The sequence below is a fragment of the Heterocephalus glaber genome, unplaced genomic scaffold, assembly GCF_053883595.1.
Source record: "Heterocephalus glaber isolate CG9 unplaced genomic scaffold, H.glaber_assembly_v1.0 deba00001504, whole genome shotgun sequence".
Taxonomy (NCBI): Eukaryota; Metazoa; Chordata; class Mammalia; order Rodentia; family Bathyergidae; genus Heterocephalus; species Heterocephalus glaber.
This window is the reverse complement of record NW_028258324.1, coordinates 71226588-71251477: the sequence shown is the minus strand read 5'-3', so window position 1 is coordinate 71251477 and position 24890 is coordinate 71226588. Positions and strand designations below refer to the sequence as shown.

The window sequence follows — 24890 nt, the reverse complement described above, 5'->3', positions numbered from 1 at the left end:
CCACAGTGGTTGCACCAGTCTGCACTCCCACCAACAATGGAGAAGGGTTCCTTTCTCCCCACAGCCCACAGTTTGGCAATTTCTTTCTTTTTTTTTTGGTACTGGGGATTGAACTCATGTCCTTAGCTTGCAAGGCAGGCGGTGGAACCACTGAGCTATCCCCGGCCCGTTTGGTAATTTCTTATAAAGTTAAACATACACCTACTATACGGTCAGCAAAAACCTGCATGTGAAAGTTTATAGTAGCTTTGTTCTTAAGTGCTAAAAACTAGAAAAAACTAAGATGTCCTTCCCTAGTGAAAGGATAAACTGGTGCCTCTATAACATGGGATAATATTCAGCGGTACAAAGAAAGAAGTATTGGGCCGGGGATGTAGCTCAGTGGTTCCGGCGTCTGCCACGCAAGCGCAAGGTTCTGAGTTCGATCCCCAGTACCAAAAGAAAAAAAAAAAGAAAGAAGTATTGACACATCCAATGACATGGATGAAACCCAAATGCCTTATACTCAATGACAGAAGTCAGACCCAAATGCTGCTCACTATATAATTCCAATTGTACAACTCTCTGGAAAAGGTAAACCCATGAAGATGGACAGCAGATCAAAGGCTGACAAGTTAGGGATGGGGAGAGGAGCTGACTACAAAAAGGCCTCATAGTATGAGGAAATTTGGGGGTGATGGAGTCACTCTGTCTTGACTGTGGTGATTAAACACATGCATTTGTTCATACACCTAACCACGCAACAGAAAGAGTACATTTTATTGGATTACATTAAAAAATAAATTTCAGGCTGGGGATTTAGCTCAATGGTTTTGCTGCCTGCTGCGCAAGCGCAAGGACCCGAGTTCGATCCCCAGTACCAAAAAAAATAAATAAATAAAAATAAATTTCAAAAATGAAGTAAGCTCATTCAGATGTTGGCCCGGGGATTTAGCTCAGTGGTTCCGGCACCTGCCTCGCAAGCGCAAGGTCCCAAGTTCGATCCCCGGCACACACACACAAAAAAAGTGAACATTAAAAATGAAGGCAAAGCAGTTTCACTATACTTTTTAAAAGAAATCTATACCAGAATCAAGAATTTGAAAAAAAAGGTTTAAAAATTCTATATAAGAAAAAAGAAACAGCAAAATAATTCTGGTCATCAAATTCACAGGACACTCTACACGTGTAACCCTGGCCTTAAAAGATAATTATTATTTCCACAGATTCCGTATTTGCTTGGCATCCTTTCATCACAGGATCAGTTATATAAATTATATTTCCGTATTTCTCGTATTCTTGATGCTCTGCCATAGGTGGCCTCAGTGGTGGCCACAGCCCACGCTTGAGAGACAGCCAGGGCTCGGTGGGAGCAAGCCTGCCCTCCACACGCCATGTCCCAGCCAAGGCCTGGCCACTTCTCTATCCAGTGCACACACACAGACGGCACCCACTGCTCTCAACAGCCCAGAGCCCGGCAGATCCCGACACCCAGAGAGCACTCATGCCCTTGCCTCCGAGGAGCTGCTCCCACTGGCCCACCCCAAACTCTCTCCTGCCCCGCCTCACCATTCCTGCAGGAACCCTCCTAAGCAAAGGCTCTGGCTCTGGTCTTGCTCCTGCTTGGGCCTCCTGACCCAAACCCATGGCTCCTCTGTGGGCCCGTAGGGTGTGCTCACTAAATGATTACAGGCTGGAACTCTCAGCCTCACCTGGCGACCTTAGGCGCTCACAGTGGAGATAATGAGCAGCGCAAAAACCTTCTTTCCCAGCCTCACGTGTCCTCCTGCGGCACCATGTCCACGCGCACGTTTCCACATCACTGTTCCACACTGTTTTCTTTTCCGTGTACACGTGTGCTCCTATCCAGAGTGGCCTGAAGCTCTTCTTGCAAGGATATATGCTCTCTTAGTTACAGGCTGTTCTCTCTAGGGATTCTGCAACACTGCCCTGGTGGCTTCACTTTACGGCGCTGGGGAGCAGCAGTGAGGATGGCTGCTTCAGAAGGGCAAAGGGCCTGGCCGGTGTCAGGCACTCACTCTGACGTGAGAAAGGGATCATGTCATGACAGGCTACATCACTGGACTACAGCCATACCCCTGGCCCACCCGATTCTTATGAACTCACCCCTCAATCTACAGAAATAGAATTATGATCTAACTAGAAGTGAGCAGGGAGATGGAACTGTCATTTAGAAGACAAAATGCATTTTGAAATTCAACTCAAACTTGCTAATCTCGGACTCTGAATTCCATGGACCAGCAGAGTTACCAGGAAAGAGCAACCTTGTGTGCAGGTGAAATGTAGCTGTGGGGTAAGCTTGCCTTAGACAACTCCCTACTACATGTGCTCAGGGTTTGGGTGCCTAAGAGAATTTTTTAAAAATTAATTTTAGCCAGGTATGGTGGCGCACGCCTGTACTCCCAACACTCAGGAGGCTGAGGCAGGAGGATCACTGTGTGTTCCAGGCCAGCCTGGGCTACATAGTGAGTCCAAGGCCAGCCTGAACTACACATTGAGACCTTGTCTCAAAAAAACCAATCAATCAACAATGAAAATTTGATTTTAAGTTTAAAATTAAAAGTAGGATAGATAAAGAATCAATATCTACTACCAGAAATAGAAGTAGCTAAAGTAGATGCCCTGTCCCTCCTTAGTGTAGGTTTGGCACATGAAAAGCAAGGCGTAAATCATGTATGCATCTGTACAGACTGATCACTCAGAGAGGCATGTTCCACAGACAACCAGAGGAACACATGTGACATTTAGCCACATGTTCCCTTCAAACTCCAAACCATTTGAGTGGCGAGAAGAAGCGGACTAGTCTTCAATTCCAAAGGGGAAGAAAGTTCATGCAAGCTACAACAGGGCCCTGGCTCCTCAGGAGTCATCATATTTTTCCAAATATCAATTATTACTCAGGTCAAGAAAACTGAGTAAGAAATTCATGGCTCATATTTCCCTCAAACACTCAGTCAAGTATTTTAAAGCAAGTATTTAAAAGAGAATGGGAAATTCATTTTGAGTTTGGTAAATACCCAAAGTGTAAGGAAAAAGTACTTTTAGAAATTTGATTGCTCATACAAAAGGAACTGAAAGAAAGATAATAGGGTTAAAAAAGAGAGGGAGAAAAGTAAGAAAAATCCCTTGTCTGAAACGGCCAGTCTTTACTGATACTGGTTAAATATTCTTTCAAAGCAATTTTAATTAAAGTTGGTTTTTGTTTGTTTTCAACAGATACCATGTGCAGATGGTAATAAACTCAAAAAGAAAAAGAGTCTATCTAAATAGAAAGATTCTTCTCATTCTTACCCAAAGGCCTCCTGTTCTATATCCAGGAGGCAAACACTTTTAACATTGTCTTGTAGGTCTTGTGTCTTCCCTGAGGTGATCTCTTCACAGATAATCACATCTATGCCTCTCTTACTTTATTCAAGTGGTACATACTGGATGTACTGTTCTCCCCTTGCTTTTAGCTCCACTTAAAAACATATCTCAGGTGGGCTGGAATTTAAGGTATCAGGTGTGAACTTGTGATTTCTAGAGCAGACACATAAGTTCATGTGTGTATATATGTACACACATACATGTATATACACACAGAGTGTGTATGTACATCATCACAAGCATGTGCACATGTCTGTGCATACATTTACACCTTCTCTCTGCTGAAAGGCCCTAAAAGCAAAGACACCGAGGTAGGAGAGAACATTCTGCAGCGAGACCATGGGCTCTAATACCACGCAACACCAAAGCAAGCCGGAGGTGCTGAGCAAAACGGCTAATTATAAGGCTGAATCATGGTACGGACAGAGCGAGTTTGGGTCATCACGTAAGGCCAGAAAGCAAGGAAGTACTGAGAAATTGCACGGATACAAGATCTGGCTTGACGGCTCCACTGGCCAACTCTGGGACAGTTTGTGCACCAAAATAATAAAGGACAATAATAAATATAAACTATTGAAAAAACAAAAATCTATAATGAAAATACTGATTTTTTTTTTTGCCCTGCGGTTTTTTTATGTCACGCTCATGTTTTAGAGCCATATTTTCTCTCACCTGCACATCTTAACTTCCACCTTCACTCTCTGTCTAGTCTGAGACGCCGCCCTCAGACTGCTGTAACTCCAGGATCCCTTTTTCCGGGTCACCCCAACCGGAAGCGGTCACTGTCCCCAGTGGCCACAGAATAAAATCCACACACTTTATCCTCCTCCCTAAGCCCTACTCCATGTTTCTTGCCCTTTCTTCCACATGATTATGTACCCAGCAGAAATGCGGCTCCCACAGCCCACACAAAGCGTGCGCTCCCGCTCCCGCTCCCAGGCCTCTGCCCAGGGGTCTCCTCTCCTAGCCCACTGCTCAGCCCCAGCTCCCCAGACCCTGGCTCTGACGGCCTCTCCAGAGACCTGGCCCGTCGGAGACAGAGGAGGAGTGGCGCTTACCGGCACCTTCATCTTGAATTCGTCTCGATAGTACTTGATGCCAAGGTCCGTGAATGTCCTCTGGAGGAAGCGAGATGGACGGAGGATGAAGATGAGCTTCAGGTTTCCCGGAAATGCCGCCTGCAAGCATCACGAGGGGGGTCAGAGTATGCAGAGGATGTCCCTTCCGCTACCAAGGTCTACTTTGCTCTCCTCTTGCCCAAAATCACAAGAGAAAAAGTTAAGCTGGATGCCGTGAATGCCAAAGAATTAGAGTAGATTTCACAGAATTTCAGAACAAAGAGACTTTAGAGTTCAGGTACCAAACCAATAAGCAAAATCATGTTCTTTCTTTCTTCCTTTCCCCTTCCCCTTCCCTTCCCTTTCCTGCTTTTTGAGACAGGGTCTCACTATGTAGCCCAGGAGGCCTTGAACTTGTGGACTACACTACATCCAACTACAACAAGTTGGGTGTGGTTATCTCTAAATCCTATATCCCAAACTAAACTAAAGGGACAAAATCCACATAGCAAGAGAAAGGGTGTCCCTGACCATCCTCAAAATGCAAGCTCCTAAAGGGAAGAGCCATGTGTTTGGTCGTGCTGTGACAGAGTAAGCCTGCTGAGGCTCAACCTGTGCATCTGCTGAGCCCCTAACGTGGCCTGAGAGCAGCGTGGGGGTGCACAGCTGAAAGCAGAGCTGCTTCTGCAAGAGGGCACAGTGGGGCTTCGAATGTTCCCTCCCACCCTAGCTCCTACACACACGTTCCCACCTCACCATTGCCGTCCTCACTGCCGAGAGCCTGCGCTTAGGTAAGAATATTGGGTCCCTGTCCCTGTCCGTGGTGGCCCTGTCTCCCATGTGGCTGAGCTCCTGGGTCTGGGGTCCCAACAGAGGAAGAGCTCATCTGCTCACTGAAAGGCAACTCACAGGGATCAAAAGCACACCAATAAGGAAAAGGAAGCCCATCCAAGGTTATACAATTTGATGCCAAGTGCAAGCGAGCCTCCAACAAACCTACTGAGATAGTGTTTTATCTGATTTTGCCATCATCTTTCTAATATATGAAAAAGTTATTTGAATGCTGAAATAAGGACCGTGTTAAATCAGGTTGTCCACAAAGCAAACATGCAGACAAGGACTTGGGTGCGAGTAGTTTGCTAGGGAGAAGGTTCCAAGCACCACGACAGGGAGAGTGGAGAGGCAGACATCAAGCCAGAGAGAGGTGGGACAGGAGAAGTGGGGGTGACTGCTGCAGGGACGAGGGGCTGAGGCCCCTGAGATTCTGTGTCTGACACCTCAGCACTGTCCCACTGAGGGCTGTGGAAACTGAGGTGATTATGCACCAACTGCCAGAAGGGTGCGGGTTACTCTTGGGCATTAACTTCCCACCCTCCCTGCCTGCCCTCTTCTGTGGCCACAGAGGTCAATAAGGCAAGAGACCCAAGGAGCCCTTGACCCGCTCAGCTGTTGCCTGCAGGATGCCCTTGGGTGACAGAGGGGACATGAACGTGACGTAACAGCACCTGCTACAAAGATCTCCTCAAAATTTGACATCAAATAATTGTCTTTTCCCCAGAACTTTGACAGGAAATAGTTGGGCAGACCATTCAGGTGACTTTAATTACCCTGGCACAAAATACATACAGCTATTCGAATCAAGGATGCCTTTATGGAGCTCCACTTGTCCCTTCGTCTGTCGATGACAATGACAAATCCGATGCTGGCAGCCTCCACGCTGCAAAGAAGGGGAGTCATTGTCAGAGATTAGGCGAGACCCCTGGGTTTGGCCTGGGTCCTCCGGCCTCGCCGCCACCCTCCGGGCTCCTGTGTGACGCCTTCCTCAGCACAGGCGAGCACTGGTCAGATTCCCCAACACAGGCGCCAACTCCCTCTCCCGTCTGGGCTGACAGCCCCGATAGAACAGCGCTTTGTCTCCCAGCCCCTCTCCGGGACTCTGTTTCTGGCTGACAAATGCATGAAACATGGCAGGAGCAGGCTGAGCATCTTGTGTCCCCAGAGTAGGCAGGGGGACACTCAAGGACCTCTGGGCTCAGCTCTGAGCCTTTCTGCTTCCCAAGTGGACATCACAGAGCTATCAGTACCCTTCCCCAGGAGTCAGTCCTAGAGGTGTTCAGAAACGGCACAGGCCGATGGGGAAACAACCCCTTCCAGAGGCTGGCCGCAAACAGCCAACAGAGGCTATGTGAGAAGACCCCATCTTCATCAAGACCCCGCAACACTCTCGCAAAATCTTTGGAAACCAAAGTCCTTAAAGTAAAACCACTTTCCTTGTCTCCGTTGGGGATGGGTGTGATACTGGGGACAGAACGAGGGCTCTGGGGCCTGGCTCAACCTCTAGTGCCGCTACTTCCCAGCAATGGGACAGCAGTGGGACATCGGAGAGATTGCCTAACCTTTCTCAAATGCAGTTTCCTCCTCTGCAAAATCAGAATACTGTCACCAACAGGGAAGTGGTTAAAAAGCTCTCATTCTGAAACCAACTCGACTAGATCTGAATTCTGAATTCTATCATTACATAGTGTGTGTTTTTTCCCTCTAAAATGGAGGAAGTTACTTAGCCTCTATAGGTTAACGCAGAAATAATGAAATACCACGATGAATGTAATTATTATGCACTGCAAACATGTACCAATAAAAATTTTAAAAATTAAAAAATAAGGTTGATGTGAGGATTAAATGAGGGGTGTGTGTGTGTGTGTGTGTAGACATAATACTGTTTAAGTGCTATTATTATTTTTTATGTGGTATCACAGAGGTTAAAAGAGACACAGTACACAAAAAGTAGTTGGCCTGTAGTAAGCCTTCAGTAGCTCTCTAATATTGGGGAAACGTGTTTTATACTCCAAAGTATCCATATGTGAATATGGCAGAAAATCTAAGCAAAATATGAAAGAAAATATAAGTAGCTGGTCTGAATTAAGCATTATTGTGTCAGCTCATTATTACAGAGTCACTGACCAATGCAAGGAAGCAAGAAAAAGTGACCAATCATCAAGACATAAAATAATCAGTACATTCAGACTTAGAGATGTTCCTATCGTTGGTAGAAAAAAAATCTTTGAAATTTTGATCAATATGTTAAAGAAAACAAGAAAATGCAGACAAAATGGATAAAAGATACACAATTTCAAGGGAGAATTAGAACCTATAATCAAGAATAGATGAACCTTCTAAGATTACAGAATACTAATATCTTAAATTAAGAACTCACTGGATTTGTTAATAGATTGACAACAGCAGAAGACAGAATAAGTAAAAATGAAAACAGATTAAAATTGAAACCAAGCAGAAGCACAAAGTGAAAGGGAAATGGAAAGAACGGAAAGGAAGAGGGCTACAGTGTGTGAACTAAAGTCTCCGGAGAGGAGGAAGAAAGTATTGCAGAAACAAAATTTTCAAAAATGGTCAGGAATTTTCCACACTTGAAAGACATCATCAACTCACAGATTCACATAAGATAAAACAAAGGGAACTTTACCAAGTCATATCAGAACCAAACTGGTGAAAATGAGAGATAAGGAGAAAAATCTTAAAAGCAACCAGGGAAAAAAGATGCATGGTCTTCAGAAGAACAACAGCACTACAAAACAACCACTTACGTTCCAACAGAAACCACAGAAGCTATAACCCAATGGAGCAAAGTCTTTAAAGGGCTGACCTGAAAAAACCCAGTTAGAATTCTACAGCCATTGAAAATTCATATTACAAGTGAAGGTGAAATAGGACATCTTCAGTCAACTAGAGTGGGGAGAATTTATTATCCATAGACATATTTTTCAAGAAACACTAACGGATAGTTCCCAGGCTCAGAAAAGTTGCCCGCATGGAAGTGGGAAAGAAATAACCATCTTACAAAGGATGAATACTGGGTACTACGGTTTAGCTGTGTGTTAGGAAGGCTTTCGTTCTTATCAGAAACAATGCAGGCTGGAGATTTAGCTCAGCAGTGCTGTGCCTGCCTTGCCAGCACAAGGTCCTGAGTTTGATCCTTGGTACCAGAAACAACAACAACAACAACAACAACAACAACAAAACAATGCTGGTTATATTAAAAACTTGTGTCTTTCCTTAAATATGTGAGAACCCTGATGACAAACTTAAGTGAACAAATTCCAAAGGGAGTTAAGACCTTTGGTAGTAAGCAACTTCCAGAGTAGATGTTCCCATGTAGTGGAGGTTGCCTGTCCTGAGAGCTGACAGGAGAATGGGTGAACCTGAAAAGTAATCCCACATGCTAACCCAAACCTGCAAGAAGGAATGAAGAGCCCTAAACATTAAGTATATGGATAAACACCACCAACTATGTTTTTACCTCTCTGAAGACTATTGACTATTCCAAACAAAAATAATAACAAATATTATCATAACAATATAATAACAGATATTATTCAATATACTGCATATGTAAAATAAAATATATCACACCAGCATTAAGGCTGGGATGGAGTGCATGAAATAATACTATCGAAACTAGCATTGAATGAAATGAAAATATACTATTTAGATAGTGCATGAAGTAGTGCGACAATAGTACAAGGCTGAATTGCTACTTTAAGGATACATGCTGTAATAGAAGAGAAACTACTTCTAAAGGAGATAAATGGAACACTGAATGGTATAGTGGTTATGGGCACGTGCAAGACCCAGGGTTTGATCCCCAGCACTGCTTTAAAAAGAAGGGGGAGGGGGAAGAAAAGAAAGAGGGGAAGGAAGAGGAAGAGAAAAAAAAAGAGAAAGAGGAGGAGGAGAAAGACAAAGAAGAAATTTGAGTAATACAAAAGATGGCAGGAAAGGAGAAATAAAGGGACAAGCCACAGATGACACAAATAGAAGATGGTGTCTTCAAACCCAATCATTAATAACCACATTAAGTGGAAGTGGTTGATACTATTCCATTGACAGAGTGAATCTACTGCTTACAGGAGATATACTTTAAATATGAGGACAAAGACAGATTGAAAAAAAAGGGTAGTGAAAGATACACCATGGAAGCACTAATGATGGGAAGGCCAATGTGACTATATTAATATGAGAAAAACTAATGCTCAAAACAAGGAGTACTGGGAGAGATAAATGATTCATAAAGAGAACCAATTTATCAAGAAAACACAACAATGCTAATTGTGCATGTACACACTAGCAGTGTTTCAAAATACACTAATCAAAAATCGATAGAACTAAAAATTTTTAAAAAGAAAAACTTTGTAGAAGTAAAATTAAAACAGGTAAACACAAAATGTTTGAAATTTTATTACTCCTTTCTTAGTAATTTTTAGAACAAAAGGTCAACAAAATCAGTCAGACTTGACTTTGGAGAACTTAACATTCAACAATCACAGAACACACATTCTTTTCAAATGTTTGGGAGACATTTATCAAAACAGATTATTGACCATGAAACAATTGTGACCAAATTTTAAAGAACTGTAGTCAGAGAAGGATATACCATGGAATTAAAGTAGAACCCCATTGTTTTTTCTATTTCTTTTATTTTTGCTTCCCCCCTTTATAATTTCCTTTCTTATTTATTTGTTTTGGGGGTTTTATTTGTTTGTTTGTACTGGGGATCAAACTCAGGACCTTGAGCTTGTGAGGCAGGCAGGGTGTCACCGAACTTAGTCCCTGGCCCATATTTATTTGGTTTTAATTGTCATTCTCCTTTCTAACTTCCTAAGGTGGAAGATAAAAGCACTGATTTTAAATCTCTCCTCTTTTCTAATATAAGTACTTAAAGTTACTCTCTCCTCCCAAGCACTACCTTAGCCACATCACATAAGCTTAGATATAGTTTTCATTAGTGATCGGTTAAAAATGTTTTCTTACTTCCTTTGTGATTTCTTTTTTGATCTGTGGATTATTTAAAGGAGATTTTTTAGGTTCCAAGTGTTTTGCAATTTTCCCAATCAACTATATTACAGTCAAAATAGTGATTTCCTTGAGGCAGGAAGGGGAAAGAAATGATGGTGAAGTTATTGATGGAAGAGAAGCAGGGATGGATGTTCATAGAAATATTTCAGACCCTAGGCAGGGTGGTCATGTAAGCAGGAAAATAGTCACTGAATTATAGAATTAAGATTTGTATACTTTCTGTAAATTAGAACTCAGTTTAAAGACCCAAAGGATTAAAATTCAGGTGGGGCACACGCCTCTGTCACAAGTTCAGGGCCAGCCTGGGCGACATAGTGAGATCCTGTCTCAAAAAAACAAAGCCATTGGGCTGGGGATTTAGCTCAGTGGCACCACGTCTGCCTTGCAAGTACATGGTCTTGAGTTCATTCCTGGGTACCGCCAAAAGCAACAACAACAACAACAAAGGGTTAAACAATTCAAGGTGTGACAAATGAAAAAATATCTTAAAATTTAAACCAAACTGGTCATTTTAGGTAATCTATCTACTATTTATTTGAGCTTCCATGATTTGCCAGAATTATATTTTATCTCACTTAGACTTACAAAATTGATGTCTCCATTTTACAGATGAAGAAAGAAAAGCTATCAGAAGTATCTTTCCCAACACCACAGTGGCAGCCTGGATTTCAAACTCAGAGCTGTCTTGTGCTGTGCTGTGCTGAGCTCAGGTCCTCAGCCCTCTCCTGTTGTTTCCCTTCATTGTTTTTTTCCTTGGCAACCATTCTGCTTGTGCCTGTGGCGGTTTTATTTTGTGTATTATGCCACCACTAGTTTTTTTCTCCTCTTTCTTTTATTTTTTTCTTTAAACCAAGTAATCATGGGACGAAGTTCTAAGGAAGCTACCAGGGCAAAGCAAAGTGGGGCTGGGAAAGCTCAGCAAACATAACGTAGCATATAAACACAGGCTGTTCTTTGACCATGAAATAAGTCACTGTGGTCTCCCCAGCCAAAGCAGGGGGAAGTGCTCCTTCCAATCATGTTCCTCTCAACTCCATGCAGACCACGACCAAGACCAGACCAAGGCCACAGTGTCTGAGTAAACTCGCTGTGGGATCTGCTCGGGCAACGTCTGTGTACCTAAAGGGCTGCGTCTCTTGACATAATTGTGTACACACCACAGTTCAGAAAGAAAAGTCATGACAGTGACTTGAATATAGCCTTCCCATTAAGTATTTCTGCTAATTGTTTCACCCTCTTTTGCAAGAAAGGCACCAAAACTTCAATTTAAGCCAAATGCATAGGAAACGGGGAAACATCTTTCTTCAGGTGACAACTGGGTGTTTTAACCCCTATTCTTTTTAACTCTAAGGTCCTATGATGTGCTAGACACCTGCACAAATCATGGCCACTCTACTAAGGCTGGTGATGACATTTTCATTTTATAGATGAGGAAACAGCCTCAGAGATGTTTAGAGAAAAAAATTCACCCAAAGTCACACTCTAAATGCAGAGTTAAGGTTTGAACAGTCTTTAGGCTCAGAGACTGATATTCATGCCACAAAAGTCATGCTGTCTTGTTGTGAAAAGGAAGTCCAGATTCCTGCATTTTCCAGTCTTAGTATCCTGTGAACTTCACCTCACCTCACCTTCTGCGATATTCATCAACACCTCATCCCAGTTACTCCCCACGTTCTCTGTAGGAGAACTAAGGTCTTTGTTTCCTTTAGAATGAACTCTGGGGTTGTGACTGCAGCTTTCTCCCTGATGCTAACGCATCCCCTGCCCAAACCAACAAAAAGATTCAGATGTTCTCCTGGAGCGCAGGACACTGGCAAAGCCTTTCAGATGTGTTCGGGACCTCAAAAGCTCTTCAGTCAGAGAAAGAGAAAGAATCTACAGAGCAATCAATGGCAATGTACACTCCAACCCCTCTACTTTTTTTCTGGATCCTGATTCAAACAAAGTGAAAAGAATGAAAGATAATAGGAAAATTTTGAAAACTGATTAAACCATTTGATCATCTTAAGGTATATTTCATAATGTGGTGATAGACAGCATGTTTTACAAAAAATCACACTTAGAAATACACACTGAAATATGATAAAATGATGTTACCGTGCTTCCAACAATGACGGGAGAGAGTGTGGGTAGAGAGCGAGAGGGCTGAAACATAATTAGCCACAAGTCGATCGCAGTTGTTTCCGACTGACAGAAATTCAGGTGTTTATTCTGCTGGTCTTTTGATTTCTATGCATGTTTAAATTTTAAATGATTTCTTTTTTTCTTTTTGTGGTACTGGGGATCGAACTCAGGTCCTTGCACTTGCAAGGCAGGTGGTGAAACCACTGAGCTAAATCCCTGGCCCTTAAATGATTTCTTAAAAAATATTAAAGACAAAAACATCATCCAATCTCTTGGGTTATTTATGAACATAAAACTTAGAGTCACAGAAAAGCGGAACTTAAGGAATCAGCTACTTTCATTCATGGAAGAGACAATGCTTGGGGGATGCTTCCTTTTTACAGGAGGAAGGAACGTGGTGGTTGACTTAGTTTAGCCATTCAACAGGAAAGGAATTTCTCTCCACATCCCCATAAGATACCCACCCAACCCCACCAGGCACATCCTGGAACAGGGCATCCACTGGCTCTAAGCTGACCGAATTCTTTACCAGGCTGCTCAGAGGTCATGGTGGTCCTTTCCTCGTATTCCTTCATACTTAGCTTTCACACTTCAAATTCCATCTTCCCATTATCTTTTTTTTTTTTTAAAGGGAAAGAGAAGCAGGCATATTACTAATCAATAATGAAATCTCTGTAAAGCTACAACGAAAACAAAATCTACTGAGGATGAATAAATATATAAATAATTATAGGAATTAAAATATATTTCCAGGTTTTTCTATGGACATAGTGATTAAAATAAAATAGGTATTTAAAATGCTAGCCTAAAATGCTTTTAGATAGCCTTCTGGATCCTATTTCTTCCACACAAAGTCTCCCCCAAGGCTTTCTTTGAATGATTTTCATTTCTAAAGATCAACATTAAATATTTGGAGGACAAAACCCCTATGGGATTCTGTGGGGGAAGTAGAAGATAGATAATATCATTAGAATAGGATCAGATCCTGGAGACATAAATGGATTCCTCTTTCTAATGCTAATAACCTTTGAAAATGGAGGAAAAAATTCTTCAAGGCTTTCTTAGCACCCAAGACAGCCAGCCTTCCTCTTGAAGTAGATGGGGACAGAGACCAGGAAGAGCAGAGGAACTAGTGAGAGCTCTTTACAGTGCTATTCTTTAAACGCTGAGGTCCACAATGGTCACCCGAGGGTCCCATTAGAGAAGTCAGGGGTGAGACTCAGATCTGCATTTCTAACAGGCTGGCGGGGGCATCATTCTATGGGCCACACGTGGGACAGCTGGCTGCTCCCCACCTTGTGAACAGGCAGCAGCTGGCGTGGCATTTGCCCCCATCTGCAGCCTTGTGAACCTCTTCCTTTCCAGAGAAGATGTGCTGCAGAGAACTGGGATGAGTGCTGAAGCTCAGGAGCAAACAGGGCAGAGCTTACAGAAACTCCAGACCTCTCAGAAGACTCAGAAGAATGGTGACACAAACATGTCCTCCTAGACATGAAAGTGACTGAGAAATGCTGCATCCAGAGCACACACTCTGTAATGGTTTTTATCTGGATGCCCCCTGAAGCCTCATAAACTTCTCCTCCTTTAAGTCGTGGGTGTCGGGTATTTTGTCTCAGCAAGGAGGACAGTGACTAAGATACACTGTTACTACAATGAGTAAAACTCCAGGCTGTACCTGTAGTTTCAGCCACCAGGGAGGATTGCCATAGCCCCGAAGTTGGAGGCCTGTCTGGGTAAAGAGTGACTCCCTTTAACAAAACGAGACAAAACAAAGCAAACAAAACACACACACAAACACAAAACCAGTAAGTCTTGCATGAAAGGAAATCTATCTATAGACCCACTTGCTGTTGCAGTTTCCGGCTCCAATCTCTTCCTATTTAAATGCAAGGACTTTGGTTAAACAAACCTACCCAGTTGCAAAGGAAAGCTGAATGAGATAATGACATTAAAATATAACCCTCATACGCAAACATGAAAGGAAAACCAACCATCTTCTGAAATGAATAAAACCAAAGTAGAAAGACTGAGGTGAAGAAACAGAACAATCAACTAGAAATAAATAATGAAAGAATCAGAAAGAAACTTTTTATATTTTTTCTAAATACTAATCCGAAACATAAGAAAGGATGTATCCACAATACAAAGACAGCCTATTATGAAAAGGGAATAAGAAATAGTTCTCAGAAATTAAACACATGATGCCAGGACCTAAAAATGTATAGATAAATTTTTTTAAAATAACACATATACTGATTATAAAACTGGTAATCTGAAACGAAAAGTTTATCAAAAACAAAGTGGTGACTCCACACATTCACACATTCTCTCTATACAAATTAACAAAAAGAACAAATAGGATGACACCAATCTCATGCCTATGAGCATAATTAGGAGATACAGAATGCTACAAACTTCAAGTTACATATAGTGGAGTTTAAACCAAGTAAATAATATACCAGTTTTCAGCACAAGTATGACTTAGGCTCTCGCTACCATCTTTCTTAGAGAGCTGGGAAGGGCCAGGAGAGGCCATTCAGACAAAACCATTCACTGGGAGTAAAATATCTGTCTTTTTTTTTTTTTTTTTTTTTTGGTACCGGGGATCGAACTCGGGTCTCCTTGTGCTTGTGCAGCAGGTGGCGAAACCACTGAGCTAAATCCCTGACCCTAAAATATCTATCTTAATTGCAAAGATACGAAAAATAGTCCCGAAGCATCAAGGCACTGAGCAGAGAAGGACGCAGAGGCAGTCTTGGAAAGGCAAAGCTTCCCGGAGAGAAAAAGAAAGGGAAAGAAAAATGGTAACTGTGCAACAAAGGCAAACAGAAGTGACAGGTGAAGCTCAGCATCCTACCAGACACACACACACACACACAATTGCAGACTGTCAAAGAAAGTGTATTTAGATACATTAACCAAAGATCATATTTTTGTACTAGGAATCTTGTGAACTGGCCCCACTACCAATTCTGTCCACTAAATGCAAGACTCAGCCAGTGCTGTCTACACAAAGCTACAGTGGAAAGGGATACGGAGTTAAAAGTAAAAACTTTTTGCTTCAAGAAGCCAAGACACAGCTTGGGGAAAAAATATTTGCAAATGACATATCTTATTCTAAAATGTACAAAGAACTATTAAAACTCAACAGTAAGAAAATAAACAATCCAATTTTTAAAACTGGCAAAAGACCTGAACCTCACCAAAAAAGATATACAGGTGGTAAATAAGCATATTAAAAGATGTCCAACATCATATGTTACTTGGGAATTGAAAATTAAAATGCTAATAAGATGCCACTCTATACATTTACTAGAACTGTCATAATTCTGGACACTAATAACACTAAAAGCTGGCAAGGATGCGGAGCAACAGGAGCTGTTGTTTCTTGCTGGTGAGAATGCAAACCGGTATAGTCGGCTCAGAAGTTTCTTACAAAACTAAACATACTCTTACCATGCGATCCATCAGCATGTTCCTTTGTATTTACTCAAATGTGCTGAAAACTTATGTCCACGCAAAAACCTGCATGTGGATGTTTGTAGCAGCTTTATTAACAGTTGCCAATGGGCCAGGGATTTAGCTCAGTGGTGCAGCTGCCTGCCTCGAAAGCACAAGGTCCTGAGTTCAATCCCCAGTACCAAAAAAAAAAGTTGCCAAAACCTGAAAGTACTCAGGATGTCTTTCAGTAGGTGAACGGACAAACAAATTGTGGAAATCGAGACACTGGAAAACTATTCAGTACTGAGAAGAAATGAGCTGTCAAGCCACGGAAAGACATGGGAGAAACTTAAATGCATATTACTAAATGAAAGAAGCGGATCTGAAAAGGCAATGTGTTTTGCTCACTGACCTGCCCAAGTAATAAGAGGACAATCGTGTGAGAGTTGACGTCAGAGGAGAGGGTTACTTCCCTTCTACTCCAGTTGCTGTCACAACCTTGACATTGTTAAGCTAATGACCTTCTGTGTCTTCAAAGCAAATCCTGGTCCAGCTGTTTTCTACTGTGCACTTCTGGGGTTAAGTCATATAGGATTCTGCAAACGAGGTGTTGCTGTCCAAATGTATTGTACTGTTATAGACAACGCTGCTTTCTTTTCCACTGTTGTTAAGAAAACTAGGGAGAACTTTCTTTTTCTTTTTCTTTCTTTTTGGTACCGGGATCGAACTGGGGTCCCTGCGCTTGTGCAGCAGGGGTGAAACCACTAAGCTAAATCCCCAGCCCAGAACTTTATTTTTCAATAAACTTTTCTTGCACGAAAAAAAGCTACTACTGGGCCGGGGATTTAGCTCAGTGGTTCCACCACCTGCCTCGCAAGCGCAAGGTCCTGGAGTTCGATCCCTGGTACCAAAAAAAAAAAATTGATCACTTGAAAATTTAAAAGCCTTCTATTAAAAAACTCTTCAGCAATGGGAAAATATAAAGTAAAATTCTAGAATTTCTAAAATATAATGATAATGAAAACACTAAATATAAGAGTTTATGGGATGTATTTGAAGCAGAGAGCAGAAAAATTCAATAAAATGAAAGAATGAAAATAAAATAAATTTTCTACTCAGATAAATGAGAAAAAAATGAAGCAAACCAAAAAGTACAAGCAAGAAGATACTAAAAACAAAAGCAGAAATAAGGTAGAGAATGTAAAAATAAGTAGATCTAACTAATAAATCAAAGCATTCTAATAAAATAAATAAGCTATTAACTAATTTGATAAAACAAACAAACCAAAAAGGAATGGGCCAAAGTACAGGTATACAAAAATAAGAAATGGCAAAAGGAACTTAAACACATAAAAAACTACTTTGCAGACACCTATACAAACAAAAACCTAGATTGAAATAGTTTCCTTTTAAAATACAGTTTATCAAAATTGACCATCAGAAATATAAACCTTAAATCAAACCCATTTAGAAAAAAGAGAGAAAGTTGTCAAGGCCTTGAAGGTTTCCTAAGAGAATTCTACCTGATCATCAGTGACCACATACAGAGTCTCAAGGCCAAAAGAAAAAAAAAGTTTCAGAGTTTAAAAATATGGAGGGAAAATGTTAAAGTGCTATTTATAAAATATGTATAACACTGATATCTAACCTAGTAAAGACAATACGAAAAATAAAATTGCTAGTTAAGTATATAATGATAAAGAATTCTATTTACTAAGGCAATGAAAGATAAAAATACTTAAAAATAAACTTAATAAATGTACAAAACTGTGCCATGAAAACTTCTGCACACTTCTAAAAGACACAAAAGTGACTTGAATAAATGAAAAGACATTTCTTTGTGATAAGATTTTCACACCAGAAAGATGTCACTTTTCTCCGAGTTAATTTATAAATTTAACAGTCCCAATGACAAGACCAACATCTTTCTTTCTTTCTAGTGTCACTAGAAGACACAAAGAAAGAATATAAGAACAGTTAGGGAAACACTGAAAAACAAGTAAAGCTTAAGGAGAGTAGGGAGATAGTAATTAACCCTACTAAGTATTAAACATTCTTAAACACTTTATAATTAAAATAGTTTCTCACTTATGAATAGATCCATCAATTAGCTCTCAAATCACCAAGGCAAGAATTTAAAATTAATGGTGCTCAGATAACTGAATAGCCACTTAGAAAATGATAAATTTAGATCTATATTTCATACCACACATGGAAGTAAATGCTAAATATTAGAACTATTAAAAAGCAAGCATACTATATCCCTAGAAAGCATGAGTGAGTATCAGAAAACTTCATAACAATGACTCAAAATCCAGATGCAATAAAAGAAAAAATTGATAGTTGATAATAAAAATTCTGCATGGTAAAAAAAATTATATGGTGTCAAAGGACAACTGAAAAAGTAAGAAAAATAAAATAAATATAACATACATCACAGATAAAGGGCTAGTGACCCCAATACATAAAGAATTCTTTGAAAGTCAGGAAAAAATGAAGATCAAAAACTCAGTAGACAAAAAGGGCAAAAACATTAACTGACAATTCTCCCTATAACTATGATTAAAATGTGAAGTGTTAAAGAGAAGAAAAATATGAGAGGGAAGTTAAAGGCACAGAGTACCAAGAATAGAAAACAGAGTTTGAGGAAAGAAGGTAAATCTAAGCCAAAGAGAGTTTTGCATCATGGGTTTGAAGGTCTGGCCAAAATAAATCTCTCCTGTTGAAGTTGCAGGCGTCGGTATTTTCTCCCAGCAATGAGAAAAGTGACTTTAACAACCACTAAGACCAAACTCCAGATATTCACAGTGAGTAGCACTTACAAATTCAAGCTAAATAAAGGTTGTACTTTTTTAATTTCTGAAGAAGCCTAAATTGAACGTGTCAAAAAAGGAAAAAAGTTATTATCCTAACAGGATCGGTGACACAACAGCAGGATGTAGTGGAGGGATTCTAAAAACAATCACCTGAGCAAAAGAACAAATAAAGCCATTATATACACCATTATATACACATGAGGTCATTCCACGGGGCCAAGTAACTTCAAATACATGTGTCTCAGAGGCAGACAGGAACCTGGCATATTAAATATTTCTCTGCCTTTTAAACAATTTACTTAAATTCTCTTGGCATATAAGACTTATTTGCCACTGACCAGTTCATTCCAATAAACCCGTGGGTGTCTAACTTCAAGCCTGGGTTGAGTCTCCGTGTCTGGCCTTACAGGCAGCCTTCCTGAGGGCTCTGACGTGGATCTATCCACTCTGGGCGGTGCAGCTGCCACCAAGATGCCCACTAAGGGCCTCCAGCCTCAGAACTCAAATGAACGAATCTACCTCTCTGACTCTGTAAGGCACAATCCCACAGGCATCCTGGGAAAAACATACCCCACTCTAGCTCCTCAATCAAAGCAGCACCTTTGCCCATTAACACCGTTACTGTGCACTTTAAAATAGGGGCTTCTGCCTGGTCTTCCTTGTACTAAGAAGCCCAGACTGGACTCACGTCTCTGGTGAGGCTGGTTGCTGAGGCTGAGAAGTCGTTATCATCCCACTCAGTCTTCCTTTACAGAGAAGCAAGTCTCATTAAATTCACAGGCTGAACAGGAACACTACCCTTCGCCTAGCCCTTTTGGGAGTACAAATATCAGACCACATTCTAGGCCACCCATCATAAAAGAGGACACGACTCATTTCAAAGACTATTCATCATGCTATCTATGAGGAAAACAGATGTAGGAAACAGTTCTAGTTTAAATGGGCACTTCAACAAATTCATTATAGAAAAAAAGCCTTCTAGAAATAGCAAATATCATGGGTTAGATATTAAATGCCCCTAACGGCTGCATTAAGGCTTGGTCACCATCCAGTAGGAGGTGGAATCTAGTGGAAGGAAGTTAGGTCACTGGTGGTGCTGCCCTTGAAGGAGATACTGGTACCCAGGCCTCTTCCTGCCTCTCTTTTTGCTTCTTGCCCACCATGAGGTGGACAGACCTCCTCCACCATGTGCTCCCCACCATGATGCTCTGCCTTGCCACAGCCCAGTGTGACAAAGCCAAGCAACCACAGACTGAAATCTCTCAAACCGGGAGCCAAAATAAACCTTTCCTCCTTTTAAACTGTTTGTCTCAGGTATTTTGTCACAGCAACAGACATCTGCCATGGCCAACAATAATAAAATGAACCACTGTTATGCAGTAGTACAACTCTTGTACCACTTAATAAAAGTACTTGCTCTAATCCCTTTTTTAATAGTGAACCTAGAACTGTGAATAAAACAAAGAGAAGAAATACATGTACAGAGTAATAGTGATTCATGCTTAATTATACTAATGTTGATTTGGGGACAAACAACTGCAATTTGAAATAGCCCCACACCTCTGTGGTTCAGAATGTTTTACTGATGCCTTTTTAAACTATCTGGCTATAATCCGTAGGCTCAGGCCACATGTTTTCCATGACAGTATCTTGCCTGTTAGCTTTCTGGTTTTGTGACAAAATACCCGAGGTAATCAAGTTATAAGAGGAAAGGTTGCTTTTGGCTCCCAGGTTTGGAGATTCAGTCCTTAGCCAGTTGTCTCATTACCTTTGGACCATGTGGGGCAGAGCAAAGAGCAACAATCTCACCAAGCTTCAGACTAAGCCTTTAATGTCTTTAGAGTCTCTGAGGGGCACTCCAGACCCAAACTGTAATATTTGTATAAGTGAAATATCTGAGAAGCTGACTCCTAGGATTTACTCTGTTATTGTTATATGCTGGACAGTGAAAACTATTAGTATAATTTATACAGTGGATGGCAACCAATAGGCTAAAACAGGCTCTCCGTTGTTCTTAGAAACATAATGGTAATGTGGTAGTGTGTAATGTGTGTGCGAGCAGGCACTCATATTTATTTTAATACCATGAGATCCCTCTGTGGAGGGTTACAATTCAATAGCTCCTTACATAATATGAAAAAGTAACAAAGAAATCCAGGCTCAAGGATGCTCAGCAAGTTGATTTGTTTGCACACATTACATTTGGAGGGAAGAAATGCAGACTGTGACGGCAAAAGGCAAAGCTTTCAGTCTCTGAGTTTCCCACTTTCTCCACTGCCTCACTTTAGCCCAAGCCAAGTCTAATCCCAAGTTTTCTTCCTTACATATCACAGTTCCGCCTGCTCCACTCCTAGCACAGGGACCCTTGCCCTGGCCACAGAGGGGAGACTTGGGAGCTCGAAGTGCTGTGGGATGCCAGGTTCCGCACCCGGAAACCTTGATTTAATTGGTCTGGATTATGGTCTGGACACCCAGAACCCTAACACCTCTCAGGGTGAACATGCAGCCAGGCTTGGGAACCGTTGTCTCAGCATGACTTTGATTGGGAGGAACCAAAAAAATCAGTAAAAATCATCAAAAGCAAACGAGGCCTGAACTCCACATATTTTCTGCACATATGAAAACAACAGATGCTAAAAACAAACAAACAAACCCAGACGCTCTTGAAGTTTTCCCTTCCCTACCTCCCAGTCCCCAGCACCTGTTTTCCTGTCTGTCCCCTTTCACCCAGTCTTCCTGCCATCTTCCTGCACTCTGCACTTATTCCAGAGCAGAAGCCCCTGGCCGGCCTTCCTGCCTCACTGTCCCTGCTCCCTCATTCCATCCTGGGCATCACCAAATCAACCCCTCTCTGGAGCCTCCAGGGCCCTCCTGCTCATGGTGCCCAGGCTCAGTGGCAAAGGCCTCACCCAGTCTGCTCCCTGCTCCTGTCCCACTACTACTGGGGAGCAAGCGAGGTCTGCTCCAGTCAACCTGGATGGGCTATAAGTTCCCAAACACGCTCGTTTAAAACCTCAAAACCCAAGGGAGCCAGAAATAGAAGCCGTCACTCGCCCCAGATTGTACTGCAGTGAGTGCAGGATCTGGACTCCATCTGGGTTTGGGCTGTGTCCCAACCTCTTGGACCTGTCTGGGCTGCCTCTCTCTCCCTCCTTGTAGTAACTGTACCATCAAGACCATTTCATCCTGGAAACTTTCCCTGTTCTTTCTGTCTGAGTGACTTTTCGGTCTTCTGAGCTTCGGTAACAACAATGTCTTCCACATACCATCACGTCACCAGGGTTAAGTGATGAGCTTCCTAGGGCTCAAGGCATTGTCCATGGCCTCTCTGGTCCTCTGCAGCACCTTGCACCACATGCTACACACTGCTGGCCCTGGCAGGGACCTTTCTGCACTCACCCAAGCTGCCCCAAGGGAGATCCTTGGGAATTTCAGGCACAGGGACATCCTTTCCCTGCTGTGAGCACCCTGTCGTTCTCCTACTGTACATATTGAATCAATTCTGTCTTTCTGTATGCCATGAGCCTTCCACTGACCGCCTATAAAACATTTTGCAAACTGGGAAGGGCTGTGGTAACCAGGTAACATTCAGGAAGATGCAAAGCATGATAAATAGGAGTCAGAAAACAGACAGGGTGATTCATTCTTTGGAACTTGCACTGGGAGCTGGCAGTCAAGGCTCAATCAAATTTCCCTTTTGGGCCCTTTTATCCTTTGTCTCTGCTTTATACCAGAAGGAGCAGGGAGTGGGATAGAGTAAGTGGAAGTGAGAAAAAGCCACAAGGAGGAAAGGGAAATAACTGCTCTGACAGCTACATTTCTCAAGAAACAAGCAGCATTCTAGGAAAGGAAAATACTCCATACTTTATAAGAAATAGAAGAGGAACACAAAGCAGATGAAAGCAAACCAGTAGCCCACCACCTTACTGCTTCTTGTCCATCTGAGGCAGGAATTATGACCCTCCCTGCTTCTCTCTACTGACCCTGCTGGTTCAGACGGAACTAATGTGCTGCCCTCGGTGTGACCTGGAAAAGCTGCAAGTACACGGTGCAGATCACCAGTTTAACCCAACATCTGGCCATATCCCAGGGGAGTAAGAAACATTAGTGAACTTGAAACAAATACAAGGAGAATGAGAACTAGGGGTCACTCTCCTTGCTGCTCCCACAGATGGCAAGGTCCTAAACGGATGGGTCACTGTCCTGAAATGCAACCAGGCCAGAGAGGAAGTCCAAGCTCAACTTGCTAAAGCCTAGTTTTCCTCTGTAAGCAAAGGCGGGAGCGAGGAGTGGGAGTGGGGTGCCTCTCTCTCTGTCAGCATGCCCCGTCCCACCCTACAATCAACACCTTTGGTTTGGAACGGGTCACTGTTAAAACTGGAAATCCTACCAATACTACCTGAGCGTGCCCAGAATTGTGCTAAGGCTGGAGCTCAAAATGCAAAACAAAACAGCACTGGCCCCTCCCCTTGAGGAGCTCGCTGTCTCACGGGAGAGGCGGAAATAATCTCCACATTCTACCATGTTTTGCAAGATGGGAGCTCAGGGAGCTGGGGAAGTCAAGAAGAGAGTCTGTGAGAGCAGAACTGGGTCTGGGACTGTTCCCCTAAAGACACGAGGTCCACACCGAGGGCCGATGAATGTGCAGGACTCGGGCCTAGGGGCTGCGAACCGAGTGAGCCAAACCCAGAGACAAGCAGCACTTGTTCTTCAGTGCCACAAAGGGTTATCTCACTGCTCACGTGTCTGCGTTCGCGTGAATCATAGAGGAGCGGGAATGGCAGAGAGGGGATGATGGGTGAAATACAACTTAAGTTTTATTGAAAAGGAGCAACTGCTGAAATAAGATTTCAGTATGACTGAAGAAGTATATTAAAAGAAGCCTATAGACTTTGCTGAAGAAGTAAGATGGTTAAAAGAAAAAGCAAAAAACTATGCTCCCAGAGTGGGTTCGGCTACAACAATGGATGTCCTGATCTCCCCAGGCAGGATCCCACTCCAGGAGGCCCCTCAGTCCCAAAGCCGGTCTTCATCCCTAGCTCATACAAGGCAGAGGGGAAGCAGTGCAAGAGCACCTACGCAGCTGTTGTGTAAATCCTTCTCCACACCAGTCCAGGAAGAGACAATGTCATGAGCAACACAGCCCACGCGGTCCTAGATCGGGCCTTGGGCTCCTTTCCCAGCTGTCTCTGTCAGTGCAGTGTGGTGGGTAGCATGAACTCTGCCCCATCCCACCCCTGGAGGCCCGGACACACAGATTTGAGAGCTGGGCAGGAGAGGATGGAGGCAACAGATGCTAGAAAACAGTTCTCTCTTGGACTGAGCTGGGAGTACAGTCCTTATCCCTGGCTTCTTCATTTCCTTGCTCCATGCCTCAGCTTCCCCATCAGACAATGACAATTATTTGTGTGTTTACATAATTTATTGCACATATCCCATATTATTCTCTACCTCACTCTTTTCACTAAGATGTATTTTTCCTCAGTTTTTTATTGGTATGTGTTTGCGATACACAGTAAATATATTCAAAGTGGGGAACGGGCACTTGTTCTTATCACATCTTGGTCCTCTTCACTTCCCCTTCCCTCCCTCCCGCCTCCCCCACCCCCAGACTCCCTTCCAATCCTTTCAAAGAACCAACTCTTTGATTCACTGATCCTCTGTATTGTTTTTTAAGACTCAAGTTCATTAATTTCCACTTTGATCTTTATAATTTATTTCTGTTAGTTCCAGATGTGGGTTGGTCTTCTCTTTCTCAGACCTTGAGCTGCAGCATTAGGTTATTATTTTGGGATGGCTCTATTCTTTCAATGTGCGTATTTACATCTTTAACCTTCTCTCTTAGAACTGCTTTCATTGAGACAATGACAATTATAAAATTTGCTACTCGCCTTCTTATTCAAGAAAGAGAAATGAAACAGCTATAATGTGCTTTGAGTTCCTTGAGCAACAGTCCCATTCCCAGGCAACAAGACCCAGAAAGCCAGAAAATCCCCAGTTGAAACCATGAGCTTGGATGAGCCAGGCCTCCTCAGTGACTCAGCCAGTTCTTCCTCCACTCAACGTTTACTACGGGCCTCCTCCGTGTGCAGTGTGTCCCGAATCATACTTGCCTCCCATCGCATTCTCTCTCTCTCCACATCCACTGGCTGAGCTACCTGTGAGCATGAACTGTGCTCATGCAAGATTCCATCTCAGCCCAGCCTGCTGCATG

The 24890-nt window shown here is 42.3% G+C and overlaps 1 protein-coding gene across 7 annotated transcripts in view; it reads right to left on the bottom strand.

Annotated features, from left to right (window-relative positions):
- Mcf2l2 (MCF.2 cell line derived transforming sequence-like 2) overlaps positions 1 to 24890 on the bottom strand; it is a 237566-nt gene that overhangs the window by 155623 nt on the left and 57053 nt on the right. For all 7 annotated transcript variants that reach the window (XM_004834923.3, XM_021256429.2, XM_004834925.4 and 4 more), the window contains exons 4-5: positions 6051 to 6141; positions 4425 to 4544 (exon numbers count right to left, since the gene is read on the bottom strand). In XM_004834923.3, the coding sequence (XP_004834980.2) occupies positions 4425 to 4544; positions 6051 to 6141 (211 nt within the window). The remainder of the gene's footprint in view (positions 1 to 4424; positions 4545 to 6050; positions 6142 to 24890) is intronic.